General features: G+C 47.1%; 1 protein-coding gene across 1 annotated transcript in view; it reads right to left on the reverse strand.

Annotated features, from left to right (window-relative positions):
• The window catches only part of ZNF703 (zinc finger protein 703), a 19,658-nt gene extending 3,125 nt beyond the window's left edge, over positions 1 to 16,533 (reverse strand). Inside the window, exons 1-3 of the mRNA XM_024764987.1 lie at positions 16,499 to 16,533; positions 16,171 to 16,352; positions 808 to 926 (exon numbers count right to left, since the gene is read on the reverse strand). Coding sequence (XP_024620755.1) covers positions 808 to 926; positions 16,171 to 16,352; positions 16,499 to 16,533 — 336 coding nt within the window. The remainder of the gene's footprint in view (positions 1 to 807; positions 927 to 16,170; positions 16,353 to 16,498) is intronic.
• Between the last annotated feature and the right edge of the window lie 885 nt (positions 16,534 to 17,418).

Genomic DNA, 17,418 nt, shown 5'->3' on the forward strand with positions numbered 1-17,418 from the left:
CCAGCTCCAGCACTGCCAAGTCCAAGCCTTTCCGGGAGGCAGCCTAGGGGCGGGCCGCGCCTCCAGAGCCCCAGCTCTGCTCTGGTCCTGTTCGGGCTCTGCTCGGGCTCAGTCCCGGCTCTGCTCGGGGTCCAGCTCTCTTCCCCTAATTGGCTTCTCCCGGGTGTCCTCACTTGGAAGCGCCCGAGCCTCGGAGGCAGCCCCGGTTCTCGGGACGCGGCGCAAACCGCTCCAACAACTTTGAGCCAGTCCGGTCCAAAGCCTGCAAGTTTGAGGTGTCCCTCCCGGGGTGAGATGGTCGTAATAAGCCGCGGTTCCCTAGGCGGTGCGCCCCTCCCGGATGCGCCGGGCGCGAGGTGCCTGCGCACTGATTTATAGTTTAGATGTTTGGTATGTTTCAGGTTTCTTACGGTGTTCTGCTTAGAGGCGTAAAATTCTCTCACTGCACCCGGCCTAGCTGCTATTGGGGGTCGGGTGGAGACCACGGAGAGGTCAGCATCCCAGAGGAGGGAGGAATCTCTGTAAGTGCTGCACGTCGATGCAAACTCCAGAGATGCGTCTACCCTACCCCCATCCTTTTTTTCTCGCGGGGGAAAATGCACTAGGTTTTGCCAGGGGAATTTTGGAATTAAAAACTTTTTATTAAAAACAACAGTATCCTCCTTCACCCTATCCCCTCCCACCCGTGCCTTTTGGATGAAGTATGCATTGCCAGCTTCGCACCGGGCAGAGGTTTCACATAGTCCTTGTCTGGACATTAAAGGTCCTGGTCCGCCGATCAGAAGGTGAAGCTGGCCCTTTGTGTACCGGCTTCTGGGGAGACCACTTCTCCTTGCTCTCGGCGGCCAGCGGAGGCGCGCTGGTGTCACTGCCTCGCTTCGAGTACCGCTTTCCCAGCCCGAATCCATCACTCCCGATTGTCAGGCCTGTCACTCGGGGCGTATTGCTCTAGGACGCTGCTGCTCGTTGATCAACGCCTTGAGATCACATGAGATCCCAAGACGGGGACAGATGATTTCAAAGGGGTTCTTCCAATGGAAAGAAACAAGTATCACAGAAATAACAAATGGCAATCTTTATCATGCTCAGTAAAGAAGGCAGCAGGCACCACGTCAATTACTCACTAAACTGAATGTACTTCCTGGATCCATCTGGTTTTTGGACAGTATGCGTAGACCTCTGAGAAATTACACAAGCTTTCCCTGCCCCAGTTTTAATCCTGGTAAAATTAGGTTACCACGAATGCCAAGGGATGCCCTGACTGGGTGATGTATTCCATACTGCAGCAAGAGGGCTACAAGGAGGAGGGGGGACCTCACTTATTTTATTGTGGTGTGGTGGTCCCTACACCTGGCCCACCCCCCCTTCTCATGCCAGCCTCTGAGCCCTCTGACATCCTTGCTACTGCCAACACCAAGTTTAAACATCCGCTTCAGGGCTGCTTCAGCCTATGAGGCCATTTGGCCTTTGGGAGATTGCTCTGCAGAGAGAGGGCAGAACCTTCCAGAATGGAAGAAGGTGGGCCTTTGTAGGCAATCTTGGAGGAGGAGAAGCTGGGAAGGGGGGAGCCCTAGGAGACAGGAAAAGATGAAAGACCCCTTCTTGATTATCGTAACCAGCCCAGCTGTGAGTGCCAGCCAAGAACTCCTGCTAGGACCCCAGCAGATGTGTGTTAGGGATGATTAATGGGGAATCAGTTGGGAACAAAGGGGAGGAGTGAGAGACAAAGGCATTTAGGAATTTGGAAGGAATCTAGAGGGGTAGGAGGCAGCAGAAGGAGAGGGGAGACCGGGGGGAGATAAAATATTTACTCTCTATTTGGGGAGGAAAGGAGAAGAAGAAGGTAAGGAATGAATGAAAGGAAGGGAGAGCAGAGGAGGTGAGGACAGGGTGACCAGGCTCGGGATGGAGGGTGGAGAGTTTGCCCAGGTAATCATATATTGTCCTTAAGAAACCCCATTCCCTAAGCTCACAGCTAATCACTAGGGACGGGGGTGCCAGACAGCACTTAGGTGGAGACCAGACCTACTTCCCCACTCCTGGAAAGTGCTAGCAAAGGAATAGGGCCATGCTTCCCTTTCGGGTGCTGATGAGGAAAGCAGGAACCCTTTGGCTGGATCCACCCAATCGCCTTAGGAGGGAATATGGAAGACCATACTCAGCCAGGCCAGAGGCCTAATTAAAAGGTACTAGACGATTATTACCATCAGTACTTGACATTCACTTAGCTGAAATGTTACCCTCTACAGAGTCCTACATGGGGCCCTAGTGGCCTAAAGCAAGTCCGTTTTCAAAGGAATGTCTTGTCACCTGGGAGAGAATGAGGCTGAAGAAGTTTTCAGTTGGGCCGTGTTTATTGAGGTTGCTGAGGTGTGGTTGAAAATGCCACACAAGACAGTGTTGTACAGGGCCCAAGTCCCTCCTCTGCAGAAAAGTGGCAGTCCTGTGGCTAAGGGACCCTTCCCAGATTGCCCTGAGAGGGAGGGGCACCATGACAGTAGGATGGGGTGGGGCTGCTTGAGAATGCCCCCAGCCAATGAGGTGAAGAATTACAATTCTATGTGTCAGGCTCTTGATAAGTTTCAGGTACCTTTATCATTCCCATTTCTAGCGTGGAGAGGTTAGTCGCTTACCCAAAGGCCAGTGACCAGTGGGTGACAGAGCGGTCCCTTGGAGTCAGGTTTCTGGGAACCAGACCTCTGAGCCACATTACCATGGTGGTCCCGGGCAAGGAAACCTCCCTAAGCTTCGGAAACCTCAGGTATAAAACCTAAGAGTGGCCACCTCAGGGTTGGGAGGCCCCAAACAGACAATGCATATCACACAACTAGTGCTTGGCACAGAGAAAGTCCCAGGTCAGTGATGGCTGTGACCAACAGCATCGTTGGCATCTGTGGGGCGATTGCTCTAGAGAACAGTCCCTGCACATCTGGATCCAGAGGCTCCCAGCACTGGGAACCCACTCGAACACCCAAGTCGGCCCAGCATCCTGCCCAAATGAGGGTACCCCTCCCCCAGCCTCCAGTCAAAGGAGTCTTTAAAAAAATAAATGCTTCTCAGAAGCCATCAAGAAAATCCCTTAGGAAATTCTGAATATTTATAGATTTTTTTTCATGATTTCAATTTACATAAAACTCACCACCCAGGAAAAAAACGCCTGAGTCAGGTTGGGAGGAGAGGTGGGAGGTGTGTGTCGTGTGGGATTAATGTGGAGTTTTCCATCCTCACCAAGGTGGAATTGCCTGAATCACGGCCTCTCTCTTCGTGACACTCAAGCCCTAATGGCAACAACAAGAAATAATATCTCACTGGGTAACTATTTACATTCTTTTTTTTTTACAAGCTGTAAGAATTCTGAAATGTCGGCCTCACAGGGGACTTGGTTTTCCTCCCTGGCGCTTAATATCTTTCAGCCACTGGCAACTACTGCCTTGGCCAGGAGCCCTGATTCAGCACTGCCTCTGTCTGCCCCATCCCCAGGCTTCAGACACAGCCCCGGGCATGAGAAGACCAAAGGAGCCCAAGGAACAGTGGGAACAAACAGGCAAAGCAAGAAGGACCAGCCTTGCCAGGGAGCCCACTCTGGTAGCCCCCTCTTCTGTGTTCTCACAGCTCCGATTATGTTCTTACACTCATCACAGGGCATCTGCCATTATTTATTTAGTTGTCCATTCTCCTGCTGGACTGTGGATGCTTCTGTATTGCCCTCATCCTCTTTGTATTCTTATTGCCTAGAGGGATGTTTAACTGTCTTTATCACAGCAGCCAACACTGACAGCCAAGCGCTGTTGGAAGAGCTTTGCACAATTCCTCAATTTCTCTCATTTAATCCTCACAGAAGCCCTAGGAAGTAGGTCCTGTTGTCACCCCATTTCACAGAGGAGGAAGTGGAGGCACGGAGAGGTTAAGTACCCTGCCCCAAGTCCCAGCTGGTACGAGATGGGGGTATGAATGCACGCAGTCTGAATGCCATACGTGCCCAGTGAAAGTTTGTTGATGAACGAATAAGAATTTTACATACAGCGGGTTATTTCTTTCTATCTCCCCTCACCATATTAGTAAAAAGACTCAAGGTGGATGACTTCGTATTTTTCAAAATGTCAACTATATGAGCCTGTTAAAGGATCTTTTCCCAAATACATGTTTGCGTTCATCATCCCACAACAATTTTCTGAGTTATTTTGGGCAGGTGTTTTTTTATCCCTTTTGACAGATAAAGGCCGGGGCTCCCAGAGCTTCTGGGCGAGTCTAAGTCACACAGCAACCCTGGCAGCACAGCAAGAAGAGGCTTCCTTCTCTCCCTTGTTCTCCTATCACAGCCCCATCGTCCCCATTGCCCTATAGATGGGGAGGTAACTCCCTTTGATAAAAGAGGGAGGAATTAACTACTTTTCCTCCCCCTTGAGTTTCCTTTGGAAAAGTGGTGGGAAGGAATGGACAAAGGAAATGTAGGCTGAAGCTTATCTCCCAGCCCTGTGTTTGATCCTGGTCCTTGAGCAGGGTGCTTTGAAGAAGTGGTTTCGTTTATCTCCTATCAGCCCAAGGGGAGATAGGCAGGGCTGGCAGGGAGGGGGGATGCGAGGAGGTGTGCTTTTGAAGTTCTCCTCCCTCAATTTGCCCCGCCCCAGACATCAACCTTAGCCCTGGGCAGTCACCCTTGACTACTTTGTTCCTTTGGGCCTTCAAGTTTCTTCTCTCTTTTAAGTTGCAAATACTGCTGGGAGGAATTATACTTTAGTAATCTGCCAACACCTCAGCTGTGATTAGCAGTGAGTATTTTACTCTGTAATAATAACATTTATGGAGCTTTATAGTGTGCCAGCCTGTCTGAGCTCTTTACCTGTAATAAGTCACTCAGTTCTCACTACAAACAGATGAGGTAGGGACTATGCTTGTTTTTATAGGTGAGGCACTGAGGCTCAGAGAGGTTAAGTAACTTGTCCAAGTTTCACAGCTCAAAAGTGGTAGAACCGGGATTCGAATCCAAGTAGCTTTTTCTGAGCCAACCTACTGAGTGCAGGTCTGAGGGAGAGGGAGGCCCACAGGAGGAGACATTGAAAACAAATGATTTCAGGGGCTTCCCTGGTGGTTAGGTTAGGACTCCTTGCTCCCAATGCAGGGGCCATGGGTTCGAAACCTGGTCGGGGAGCTAAGATCTCACATGCGCGTGGCATGGCCAAAAAAAAAGCAAATGACTTCAACTGTCTTCCAGAATACTGGTCTTCGCAACCAGCGTTTTATTTTTGTGTCCAGGAATGAGAATATGGTAGAGAGGAAACTGAGGCAGAGAAGGAAGTAAGCTGAACATTCATTTAATTAATGGAACTGGATTGAATGAATTTATTCAATTTCTGTTCATTGGCCACTTGGTAGGTGCAGGCCCAAGGCGATCCCAGAGCATGTAAGGACCAGAGCGAGTTGGTCAGTCCAGGCCACCTCCCTGGTATGCACATTCCCAGCTCCTAAAAGGTGGGGCAGCCCTTTCCTTCGGGCATCTGTGGGCTTCTTTTGCAGATTAAAAGAAAAAGTCAGGAGGCTCTAACTTAAATCCTGCTAATTACCCTGTAGTTTAGTTGTCCACTATTCTTCTTTAAAAAAAATTGTTTTATTTATTATTTTTTAAATTGAGGTATAGTTGATTTGCAATATTATATTAGTTTCAGGTGTACAACATAGTGACTCAATATTTTTCTAGATTACACTCCATTCCAAGTTATTATAAAATATTGGGTATATTGCCTGTGCTGTACAATATATCCTTGTAGCTAATGTATTTTATACATAGGAGTTTGTACCAGTTGCTCACTGTTCTTAAGAGAATTTGCTTCAAGTTCAATGCAGATTCTACCACATTTACTGAGCACCTCTGGGTGACAGGATGAATCATTCTAGGTGTGTTCGTGCACCATCTCTCATTTGGGTATAAGGGGAGTCCAAGAGCAGAGCGGAGGTCCTTGAAAGGGAAGCAGGGACCAGGCTTCCCCAGCTGTCCTGCCCCCATGTTCTGAGCATCCCCCAGCTGGAACTACTGGACCCGCAGGAGATCTTGGCGGCAAACTGTGAATATCTCAGTTACACAGGGCAGGTACCTGCTTCTGACACCCACGCCCCGCCCCTGCCCTGCCCCCACTTCTGGCAGTGTATAGACCTTTAAACTTGTCCAAAGTATGCCCTTTCCTAGGCTGGGCTCCTGACTAGCGGGATGTGCAGCTCCAAATTCATTTCAACAAATACGATTAGAGAAAAGGGGAAAACTGCTCAGGTAGTGGCTCAGTCACCACTGGTTGTATTTGATAAAACCAAATTCCAAGATGTCAGAACAATTTCGAGGAGTGTTTATTTCCGTGGCCCTCTGCCAGCCTCTGCTCGGAGAAGGAAACCCGAGAGGTGGGGTCCCAACCAAGCTGATGGCTGGAATTATCCAAGTATAGTGGTCCATTCAGAGTGAAGATTTGCATAATAAGACCCCTTTAAAAGTGATTTAAATTATTATTAATTTTTTGGGAGAAATGCACTTATTTATTTATGATGAAGTGATTCCCATGGTGCCAAATTCCCAAACTGTGAGACTGCACAGTGGACAAAACCTCCCTCTAGCCATCCAGTTTCTCTCCCCAATGCATCAATGCTATGAGTTTATTGTCCATCCTTCCAGAGGTATTTTGTACATACGTATTCTTGTATATTTGTATTCTTGCAAATACATATATATTCTTTCTCCCTTTTATACACAAATGGCAACATACTACACAAACTGTTCTGTACTTGGTTTTTTTTTTTTAAGTTAATGTATTTTGGAGATTGCATCACGGGCTTCTGCATTTTTTTTTTTTTTTTTTCATTATGCGGGGCTCTCACTGTTGTGGCCTCTCCCATTGTGGAGCACAGGCTCCGGACGCGCGGGCTCACGGCCATGGCTCACGGGCCTAGCCGCTCCGCGGCAGTGCATTTTTTAAATTTATATTTTCAGGTTCACAGCGTTGTTACATGGATGTGCCACAAGTTTATTTGACCTGCCCCTGCTGGTGGACATTTAGATGGTTTCTAGTTTTGGCTCCTGCAGTGAATAACCATATATATGTACATGTGTATATATATATATATATAATATATATATCTTTCTCCTCGTGCTAGTAAAGCTATAGGGTAAATTCCTAGGAGTAGAATTGCAGGGCCCAAAGCTGTATGCATTCAAAACAAGTTCCTTTTTTTTTTTTTTTTTTTTTTTTGCGGTACGCGGGCCTCTCACTGTTGTGGCCTCTCCCGCTGCGAAGCACAGGCTCCGGACGCGCAGGCTCAGCGGCCATGGCTCACGGGCCCAGCCGCTCCGCGGCATGTGGGATCTTCCCGGACCAGGGCACGAACCCGTGTCCCCTGCATCGGCAGGCGGACTCCCAACCACTGCGCCACCAGGGAAGCCCCTAAACAAGTCCCTTTTAACACAGTAGGTAAGATAGACTTGGAGTGAGTTCGAAGTTCAGCCGAGGGATTCGGGCAAGGAAACAAGGGCGATACCTCTAGGAACTTCCAGTCACATTTATTTGGAGAGGTTTAAAGGCTCACCAAGAAGGGGTTCTGTTTCCATCTTTGGAGTTGAGAAAACGTGTATGCTTCTCCTGCTTTCCTCCTCCTCCTATTCCCAGCTGCTCCCTCATTTAGTAGGAGGAGAAGGAGGGGAATATTAGGTCTGGCCTAAAAGAATCCACGATATTGATGAATCCGCATTTTAATATTGCAAGCTTCCCAATCAGCGAACCCTAACAAGAACTCTGGATTGTCTGGACCGTTTTTGTGCACGCTCATGAAAAGGCAAAGTTTCGCGCCAAAGACGATGCGTGAAATATTGTCGTGTCCATGGAGGCTTATATCCAGTCCTAACCATGAATTTCCAGCACGAGGCCTGTGAAGCGTCGGAAGACATCAAATCACGACATCAGTAATTATTGTTAGCAGAGTGCTACCCAGGGCGGGGGAAGGCGTCTTTATTTTGTTCTTCTTTTAATATTTGTATTTTTGAATAGGTATTACCTGCAAAATTCAAAGGGCATGGATATGTGATTTCTCAACAAGCGTTGAGATGATAAGAGTTTTCTGCTTTATCGACCATTCGCCAAGAAAACAAAAAAATACAGGCGTTTTGGCACCTGTAGCTTCTCGCTGCAAAGACAAACAGCATGAGCCCTCCTTTTGTCTCCTGAAGTTCAGGCCAACGCCTGGGCCTCCTTGGTCCACGGAGTCGAAGCTCACCTTTTGTTAGTGACCTTGACCCTATGACACTGGGAAGAGTCAGGACTGGGCAGAGTTTTTTTTTTTTTTTGCAGTACGCGGGCCGCTCACTGTTGTGGCCTCTCCCGTTGCAAAGCACAGGCTCTGGACGCACAGGCTCAGCGTCCATGGCTCACGGGCCCAGCTGCTCTGCGGCATGTGGGATCTTCCCGGACCGGGGCATGAACCTGCGTCCCCTGCATCGGCAGGCGGACTCCCAACCACTGCGCCACCAGGGAAGCCCCTGGGCAGAGTTTTGATGGGCCGTGGAATCAGGATAAACGTACTTTCCAGGCTGTCTAAAGTAGAATTCTTAACATCTTGAAGACCTTTCTCAGGTGTCCTGAGGCGCCCCTTCCACATCACCCAAGGCCTGTCCTGATACATTCAACACAACCGCTTTCTGCCAGGCTCTCTTTGTTTCTCATTAATTTCCTTACATAAATGAATCAATGAACAAATGATAAAAACAACCGTAACAATGAAAACAACCCAAACAATCCAAACCAGAAAAGCTACGGTAGTTAAAAACGCCGAGAAGATGGTGTATTTTTCCTTATTATGTTTTGGGTTTTTTTAAAAATAAATTTATTTATTTATTTTTGGCTGCATTGGGTCTTCGTTGCTGCAAGCGGGCTTTTCTCTGGTTGCAGCGAGCAGGGGCTACTCTTCATTGCAGCGCTCAGGCTTTTTACTGCGGTAGCTTCTCTTGTTGTGGAGCATGGGCTCTAGGCACGCGGGTTTCAGTGTAGTTGTGGCATGAGGGCTCAGTAGTTGTGGCTTGCAGGCTCTAGAGCGCAGGCTCAGTAGTTGTGGCTCGCGGGCTCTAGAGCACAGGCTCAGCAGTTGTGGCACATGGGCTTAGTTGCTTCGCGGCATATGGGATCTTCCTGGACCAGGGCTCGAACCCATGTTCCCTGCATTGGCAGGCGGATTCTTAACCACTGCGCCACCAGGGAAGCCCCCTTATTATGTTTATTCCTGTTCCACATCAGGCCCTGGGTGAATTTTTCCCCACTGCAGTCAAAATGCATAATGACAATCTTATTTATGACAGGAGACGTGTTTTTGTTTTAAAACAACTGATGGAGCTGCAAGATGAGAAACGACAAGAAAGTGCGATTTGGGGGTAGGGGTTGTGATGGGGGAGGGGGTAGGATGCTGGCAAAGGAGGACAGCATTTTCTTTATTAAAAGTTGGAATCCAGGGCTTCCCTGGTGGCGCAGTGGTTGAGAGTCCGCCTGCCGATGCAGGGGACACGGGTTCGAGCCCCAGTCCAGGAAGATCCCACATGCCGCGGAGCGGCTGGGCCCGTGAGCCGTGGCTGCTGAGCCTGCGCGTCCAGAGCCTGTGCTCCGCAACAGGAGAGGCCACAACAGTGAGAGGCCCACGTACCGCAAATAAAAAAAAAAAAGTTGGAGCCCATCCTTTACTCATGGAGCAAGGGAAGAAAAGCATCCAGGAAGAACGCTGGGGTAGGGACATGGCATAATGACAGTACTCTGAGGTCTAGACAAGGGGGCTTGGGTTGCCCTGAACTGCTTCCAATTGGGCTGTCTCAGAAGGGACCATGTGCACGAAGGTGCAGAGACAGTGTGAACAGAGGAGAAATGTAAACTCCATTCCCCGACCCACCTCTCCCTGGGTGACATCTCTGGTCAGCCCAGTAGGCATCTATGAGCCCCTAGAGGTCCACCCTTAACGTGATGCCTCCCAGTCCTGGTAGAGAATTAAAGCCAGACACCCTGGGAATCACGGGACAACAGGAAAGCTTGTACAGGTGGCTCACTCCCTGTGGGTTTAGGGAAGAGAAATAAAATGTTCTCACCTGTGTTTGGGGAGCAGGCTCTCTCCTCTGGCCAACCAGTGGAAGTTGTAATTTTCTCTTTAGAGCTGTTCCTCCCTGAAAGTCTGGAGGGAAAATGATAGAAGATGAAGCCTTACCAGGAGAGGAGAAACAGACAGCAAAAATCAAGAATGCTTCAGAAAGCAGGGGAAAGGAAGAACTTGGATGAGAAAGAAGCTATTGTGTCCATGGTTAAGAGTGAATTTTTAAAAAGTCTCTCATAGAAAAACAGATTTACGGTTACCAGAGCGGGGAGGGGGTGGAAGAGGGATAAATTAGGAGTTTGGGATTAACAGATACACGCTACTATATATAAAATAGATAAACAACAATGTTCTACCGTATAGCACAGGGGACTATATTCAATATCCTGTAATAAATTATAACGGAGAAGAAAACAAAAGTCTCAGGAGGTGGTGACAGGACCCAGAGCTTTTGGGAAAGAATTAGGGTACTGCTGGAACATCTTTTTAGGATATTTTTTTTGGGGGGGCAGGGTTGGGGGGGTCCCAGATTTGATGGAAAGGATTAATCAGAAGCAGCTAATTCCAGTGAAGGATTTTTGACTATTTCTCTCCTTGGTTTTTGGACATGATTACGTTGTTATGGGATCCATCAGACCATTGGATTAATTCAACCAGCTTGTCTTTTCCGAGACAGGCAGCCATACAGCCCTGGGTGACAAAGGCAACCAGCCCAGGTGTGCCAGACTTTGCACCCAGGAGCCTGCCCATGCCCAGTGGTAGGGCTGGGCTTCTCTCCAGGCTTCGGCTCAGACCTGGACAGGATGGATAGTTAAAGTACTCGGTCAGCTCCTTCCTCAGGGACACAAATGCAGACCTTCTTAGAACGCTGCGTGCTCGCCACAGCCACCCTGCAAGCAAAGTAGGACGTTGGTTTCTTAAACTCCAGTATATTTTGCCAAATAAGAGTGTTAATACCCCTCCCTCCACCTCTCTGAATGAATTGGATTACTTAAAACATCTTTTCGGAGACGTCAGCAGTTTAATAGAGGCAATGAGTCAGGGCTGCCCTGTGTTTTATTTTTCTGCCAGTATTTAGTTAATTAAAGATGCAAATTAAAACACCTTAATTTATGTAATATCAATACCAGCGCCTGAAAACATTTGGCATAACTGCTCTGGCACGTCCTTTACATAAACTCTTCAGAGCAGTGCTAATAAAAATGGAAAAGGTTGTAAATCACATATAATTTATTCATCTTCTGTATGGTACGAAAGCATGTACCAAAATCAAGTTATTTATGAGCATGTCCTAACAATAGGCATTTCTGTTGGCTGCAAATGACAAAAAAAGTTTTTTCTGATGGATGTGTGTTTTAATTTGGAAATGTCTCTGGGCGCCTCTATTTTCTGGGCTCTGATCTCTAAAATTTATGTTTTTGCACCCAGAAAAAAATTAGGTTCATATATTGAAAAACATATAGAGCCTAAAAACATGATGGCATCGGCTGAGAAAGTCACCTGCAACCATCTGTGTGTAGACAGACGTATACACCATACGTCCTACGGAGAATAAATCTTCAGGTGAGAAAAAAGGGTGGTGCTTTATATGTTGTTTCTTAAATATTCCATTATGAGGATTATCTCACAGGAGGCTCGGATACAGATGACATTGGAAGGGATTTGGTGCGTGGCTGCTTTTTGGGAAGCCTTAGAGATGAACTGCGTGTATGTGAAAGGAGAGCCAAACACCAGTCTTCACCTTTCCCCTCCTTTGCTGATATATCTTTCTTTGTCTGGTGGATCAGAGCCTAGAGTGCATTTTATTCCGTCCTGGAGGAAGAACAGTAGTCTCCATTCAGGGGTACTGAGGGATGGCGTGCTCTCTCTGTGTCCCATGGCAAAGCGCCCTAATGCAATGATTTTTCTTTTTTACATGGATCATCATAGCATAAAAAGAAACGAAATCGAGCTATTTGTAATGAGGTGGATCGACCTAGAGTCTGTCATACAGAGTGAAGTAAGTCAGAAGGAGAAAGACAAATACCGTATGCTAACACATATGGAATTTAAGAAAAATAAAATGTCATGAAGAACCTAGGGGTAAGACAGGAATAAAGACACAGACCTACTAGAGAATGGACTTGAGGATACGGGGAGGGGGAAGGGTAAGCTGTGACAAAGCGAGAGAGAGGCATGGACATATATACACTACCAAACGTAAGGTAGATAGCTAGTGGGAAGCAGCTGCATAGCAATGATCTTTTTAAACTTGCTTCTTCACCACTCTACTCAAACGGGTCTCAGGGCATGTGGGAGAGTGGACAGGAGTTCTAGAAAAACCCTCTCCATCCTGAAAAATCCAAGCGTATTCATAAATACAATCCTCTAGCCAGCTTGTGTCTTCCCTACGTAGGAGGGAAGAACCCAGTACGATACTATGCCTTGCTATATTCATTATCTTTCTTTTTTTCTTTATCTGTTAACCATTTTGAGCTACCAGTTAGCTAGACCTGCACCAAGGTGCCCAGAACTCACAGAAACTCCACCAGATATTTTAAATTTTAAAGGAAATACATCTCTCAGATACCACACTAACTAGCCCAAGATGGTTAACAATTTCAACATTAAACTGAGTTACATTCAGTTTGATGATGTCAGTCCTCGGGAACTTGGGTATTCATTGTCTTTTAACATGAGCATTACAAGCTTGGTAGAAGAGGTAGCATATCAAGGTTCCTCACTTGGGGAAATGATGCAGAAGTGGCGAGTGGCATCTTTCTGTGATCTTAACAGCCACGGGTCCTGAGCTGCCACTAGGGTTGTGGGGAGACCGCTACAAAACTTCAAATGAAGTATCTTCTGAAGTCTCCCTTTCTGATATTAGAAACAACGATAACCCTTTTACATTGGTTCCAACTGGAGCTAATGGGATGCACTCCCTTGCCTCAGACTCATTGCAATAGTGAGTGAGAAACTCACACTCTTTCAAAGAGATGCTTTTTCTTGGGTGGGGCGGTTACCAAGCGGAGCCAGAGAATGTCCTAGAAAAGTTAACCACCCTCTCATATCCTCCCAAAGTCCCCTCTACCCGCTCCGACCCATAGTGTCTTGCTGGGTCATGGGAAAAAAGAGTCTGGTGTGGCAGACAACCTAGCTCCAGAGGCGAGCTGAGCTCTACATCTTGTGAGGGTACACGGCATGCATCACAGTTCCTCCGCGGTAGGATTGGAGGGTGGGCTGTGAGCGCTTTCTTGAGGTGTCGGTGCTGAGCCTGTATGCCTTTGTGTGTGATCGTGGGCATCTTCTCTCTCCCTTTTTCTTGCTGCGTGTCATCCTTAAAAACTAACTTTTGCCTTTATACTTATTTGAACCCCTCCTGTATCCGTAAAAGATTTGAGGTCCCTTACAATTCAAAATGCAGTTACAGTAAAACCTGAAGCCATTAGCAGAAAAGTAACAAGATCAGAGCCAAGGACAAAGGAGGAAGGGGGAGGAAGAAGCAGAGTAATTACACCAGAGGGGGAAAAACTTAGATTTAGGAAAGCTAATGCAACTGAGTACAAAACCCAGCTCCCAACTCCCTGGCAGCTTGGTGGGTGGGGGCCAGCTATTGTAATAACTGTGGATTATTGCACCTCCAGGGCAGGTTGAAATGCCTGCTGGGGGCTCACTGCCCTGTGAGCCTGGCCAGCTACTGCATCTCTCAGAATCTCTGCTTCCTCATCTATAAAATCGAGGATTAACTCGCCCATCACACGGGTCTTTCGAGAATGCAATTCAATGACGGGAACGGTAGCTAACTTAGCATGGATTGTGCAGTCTCTCTTCTAAGTGTTTTGCATGGACATATTTCATCAATTCTAAGATGCATTTTCTTTTTTTCATTTTTAACATCTGACATTGATTTTTTAAAGAAGCATTGTACCACAGATTATTTTGCAGCATTTCTTCTTTCTTTGTTGGACCTGAAATAATGGCATAATGTAGATGATTAGATGAAATGTGTTATTAACTCACTCAGTCCTCACAATAACTTTATGAGGTAGGGGCTGTTTTTGTCTCATTTTACAGATGAGGAAACTGAGGCAATAGAACTTTAAAAAAAACCAATTTATTTATTCATTTGGCTGCACCGGGTCTTAGTTGCGGCACGTGGGATCTTTGTTGCAGCATTTGGGCTCTTAGTTGCAGTGTGCATGTGGGATCTAGTTCCCTGACCAGGGATCGAACCTGGGCTCCCTGCACTGGGAGCGTTGAGTCTTAACCACTGGGCCACTGGGGAAGTCCCAACAGAACCTTTAAATGACTTTTCCAAGGGCCATGGATGGCAAACAGTGGAACTGGGACTGTGTCCTAGGCTGTTTGACTCTACCTCCACACCATACTGCCCTTTACCGAGTAGTTCAGCAACAATCATTTTGACAAAAATTTCACTGTTATGTACTAGAAATTTATTTGTCTGGTCCCTCTTATAGGCTGTGTTTTCCAAATGCTCTATTGTTACATTAAGTAATGCTGATATTAATATTATTACTATTTAAAAAAAAAAACAAATTTATTTATTTATTTTTGGCTGTGTTGGGTCTTCGTTGCTGCACGCGGGCTTTCTCTAGTTGCGATGAGCAGGGGCTACTCTTCGTTGCGGTGCGCGGGCTTCTCCTTTTGGTGGCTTCTCTTGTTGCAGAGCACGGGCTCTAGGTGCGTGGGCTTCGGTAGTTGTGGCACGTGGGCTCAGCAGTTGTGGCTTATGGGCTCTAAAGAGCAGGCTCAGTAGTTGTGGTGCACGGGCTTAGTTGCTCCATGGCATGTGGGGTCTTCCTGGACCAGGGCTTGAACCCGTGTCCCCTGCATTGGCAGGTGGATTCTTAACCACTGCACCACCAGGGCAGCCCTGATATTATTATTACACATGTATTTGCACAAATGTTCCTCAACACCTGTTTATTGTCATTTGACTTTGCTTGTGAAATATATAAAGACAAATTATGTAGACAAATTTATCCATCATTTCCATTATGGCTTCTGCGCCCTGACTTTTATGCTTTAGAAGGTATCCACTCTGAAATTATAGAATAAAATGATTCATCAGTGAAAAAAAAAATTTCACTGTTAATAGAATTACTGTATGATCCAGCAATTCCACTCTTGGGTGCATATCTGATGAAAATGAAAACACTAATTTGAAAATATACATGCACCCCAATGTTCCCAGAAGCACTATTCACAATAGCTAAGATATGGAAGCAACCTAAGTGTCCATCTACAGATGAAAGGATGAAGGAGATGTGGTATATACACACAATGGACTATTACTCAGCCATAAAAAAGAATGAAATCTTTCCATTTGTAACAACGTGGATGGACTTAGAGGGTATTATCCTTAGTGAAGTAAGTCAGACAGAGAAAGACAGATACTGTATGTATCATGTATATATGAAATCTAACAAATAAAACAAATGAATGTATGTAACAAAGCAGAAACAGACTCACCTATACAGTGAACAAACTAACTGGTTACCAGTGGGGAGAGGGGAGTGGGGAGGGGCAAGTGAGGGGCAGGGGATTAAGAGGTACAAACTCCTATGTACAAAACTAATAAGCTACAAGGATATATTGTACAGCACAGGGAATATAGCTAACATTTTATAATAACTTTAAATGGAGTATAATCTGTAAAAATATTGAATCACTATGTTGTACACCTGAAACTAATATAATATTGTAAATCAACTATAATTAAAGAAATTTCACCGTTGGACACTGGGAATATAAGATGAAAAGACATGTACTTGCCCATGAACTCCAGTGAGGGGACCAACATGTAAACAGATCATTATATTTCAGGACACTAAGTGCAATCTGGAGCCATATCCAAGGCATAGAGGCAGAGAAGGGAGGGATGATTAGTTGCTCAAAAGCCTCTGCCCTAGGGCTTAGCTCTGTAGTAGAAACTGCCCCTCCAGCACGTCAGGAGAGACATGTACGTTCTTGGCTCTGAGAGGAGTCCATTGGGTGGACCTTCAAATGAGAGGCGACACGTTCCAGCAGCAGAGAACCAAACGCACGGGCGCTCCACCCGTGGCCGTTTCGTACGTGGATGCTGCATGAGCCCTGCGGGCAGCAGATCGTAAGGGAGCAGTATCACGCTCTCAGGCGAGGCTTGGAAGTGGCCTTGGGGGCAGAGACACAGGGAGAGGTTCGGCCCCTCAGCGCTAAGGCCGGAGGCTGTGTCCCTGGATGCCCAGACCTGGAGGGTGGGGAGCTGGGGGGAGGACCTGGAAAAGGCGAAAAACAAAAAAGAGAAACAGGAAGAAACCACCTGTTTGGAGTAAGAAAATGCAGCTTCTAAAGGAATGGGACAGTAGTCTCTGGGCTACAGTGAGGGGCAGAGAAGGAAGGGGCAGGCTTGGTGGGAGAATACCTGAGATCGAGAGCTGATTCTGCCTCTTGGGACATGTTGTCCTTGGAGTGTCAGTTTTATCCTCTGTCTAATGGTCATAACAACGTTGCACTTGCTACCTCACAGGGTGGTTAAAAGACCAGTTAAGATAATATATGCGAAAATACTTTCCAAACTCCACAATGCTATGCAAATGTGAGTTATTACTGTTGTCTTTCCAGCCAGGTACCTGCTCTTTCACTTCCGGGCTCTATGATCTTGGACCAGTTACTACAGGGGAAGAAGAGATACACAGGGAACATGGCTTCCCATGGTAACTAAAGCAGCTTGACTTAGAACTTGAAGCTCCTCCTGGCTGGGGGTCTCACTGGACCCCTGACCTAGTGAGGAAGCCTGGGGGCTACAGGGGACCCCCTCTAGAGTTCAAGGACTCTGCCCCATGGGTGGGGATGGCATCCTAGCCTTCAGTACTCATTGCCCCCACTCCTTCGACCCCTCGCCCAGCCGCAGCAAGTGAGCTGACATTGGGAGAGAGCTTTGGGCATATCTTCTTCCACGAATAAGGAAAGTTCAGCACCCCAGACATCAGGACTAAACAGAACAAGCTAAAAAACAAAGCAAATCCAGGGCTTCCCAGGTGGCGCAGTGGTTGAGAGTCTGCCTGCCGATGCAGGGGTCACAGGTTCGTGCCCCGGTCCAGGAGGATCCCACATGCCGCGGAGTGGCTGGGCCCGTGAGCCATGGCCGCGGAGCCATGGCCGCGGAGCCTGCGCGTCAGGAGCCTGCGCGTCAGGAGCCTGCGCGTCAGGAGCCCGTGCTCCGCAACGGGAGAGGCCGCAACAGTGAGAGGCCTGCGTACAGCAAAAACAAACAAACAAACAAAAAAACAAAGCAAATCCATTCAGACAGAACTTCCCTGATAAAGACTATTTTCTAAAATT

This window comes from Neophocaena asiaeorientalis, unplaced genomic scaffold (assembly GCF_003031525.2).
Source record: "Neophocaena asiaeorientalis asiaeorientalis breed wild unplaced genomic scaffold, Neophocaena_asiaeorientalis_V1.1 scaffold14, whole genome shotgun sequence".
NCBI classification, from domain to species: domain Eukaryota; kingdom Metazoa; phylum Chordata; class Mammalia; order Artiodactyla; family Phocoenidae; genus Neophocaena; species Neophocaena asiaeorientalis.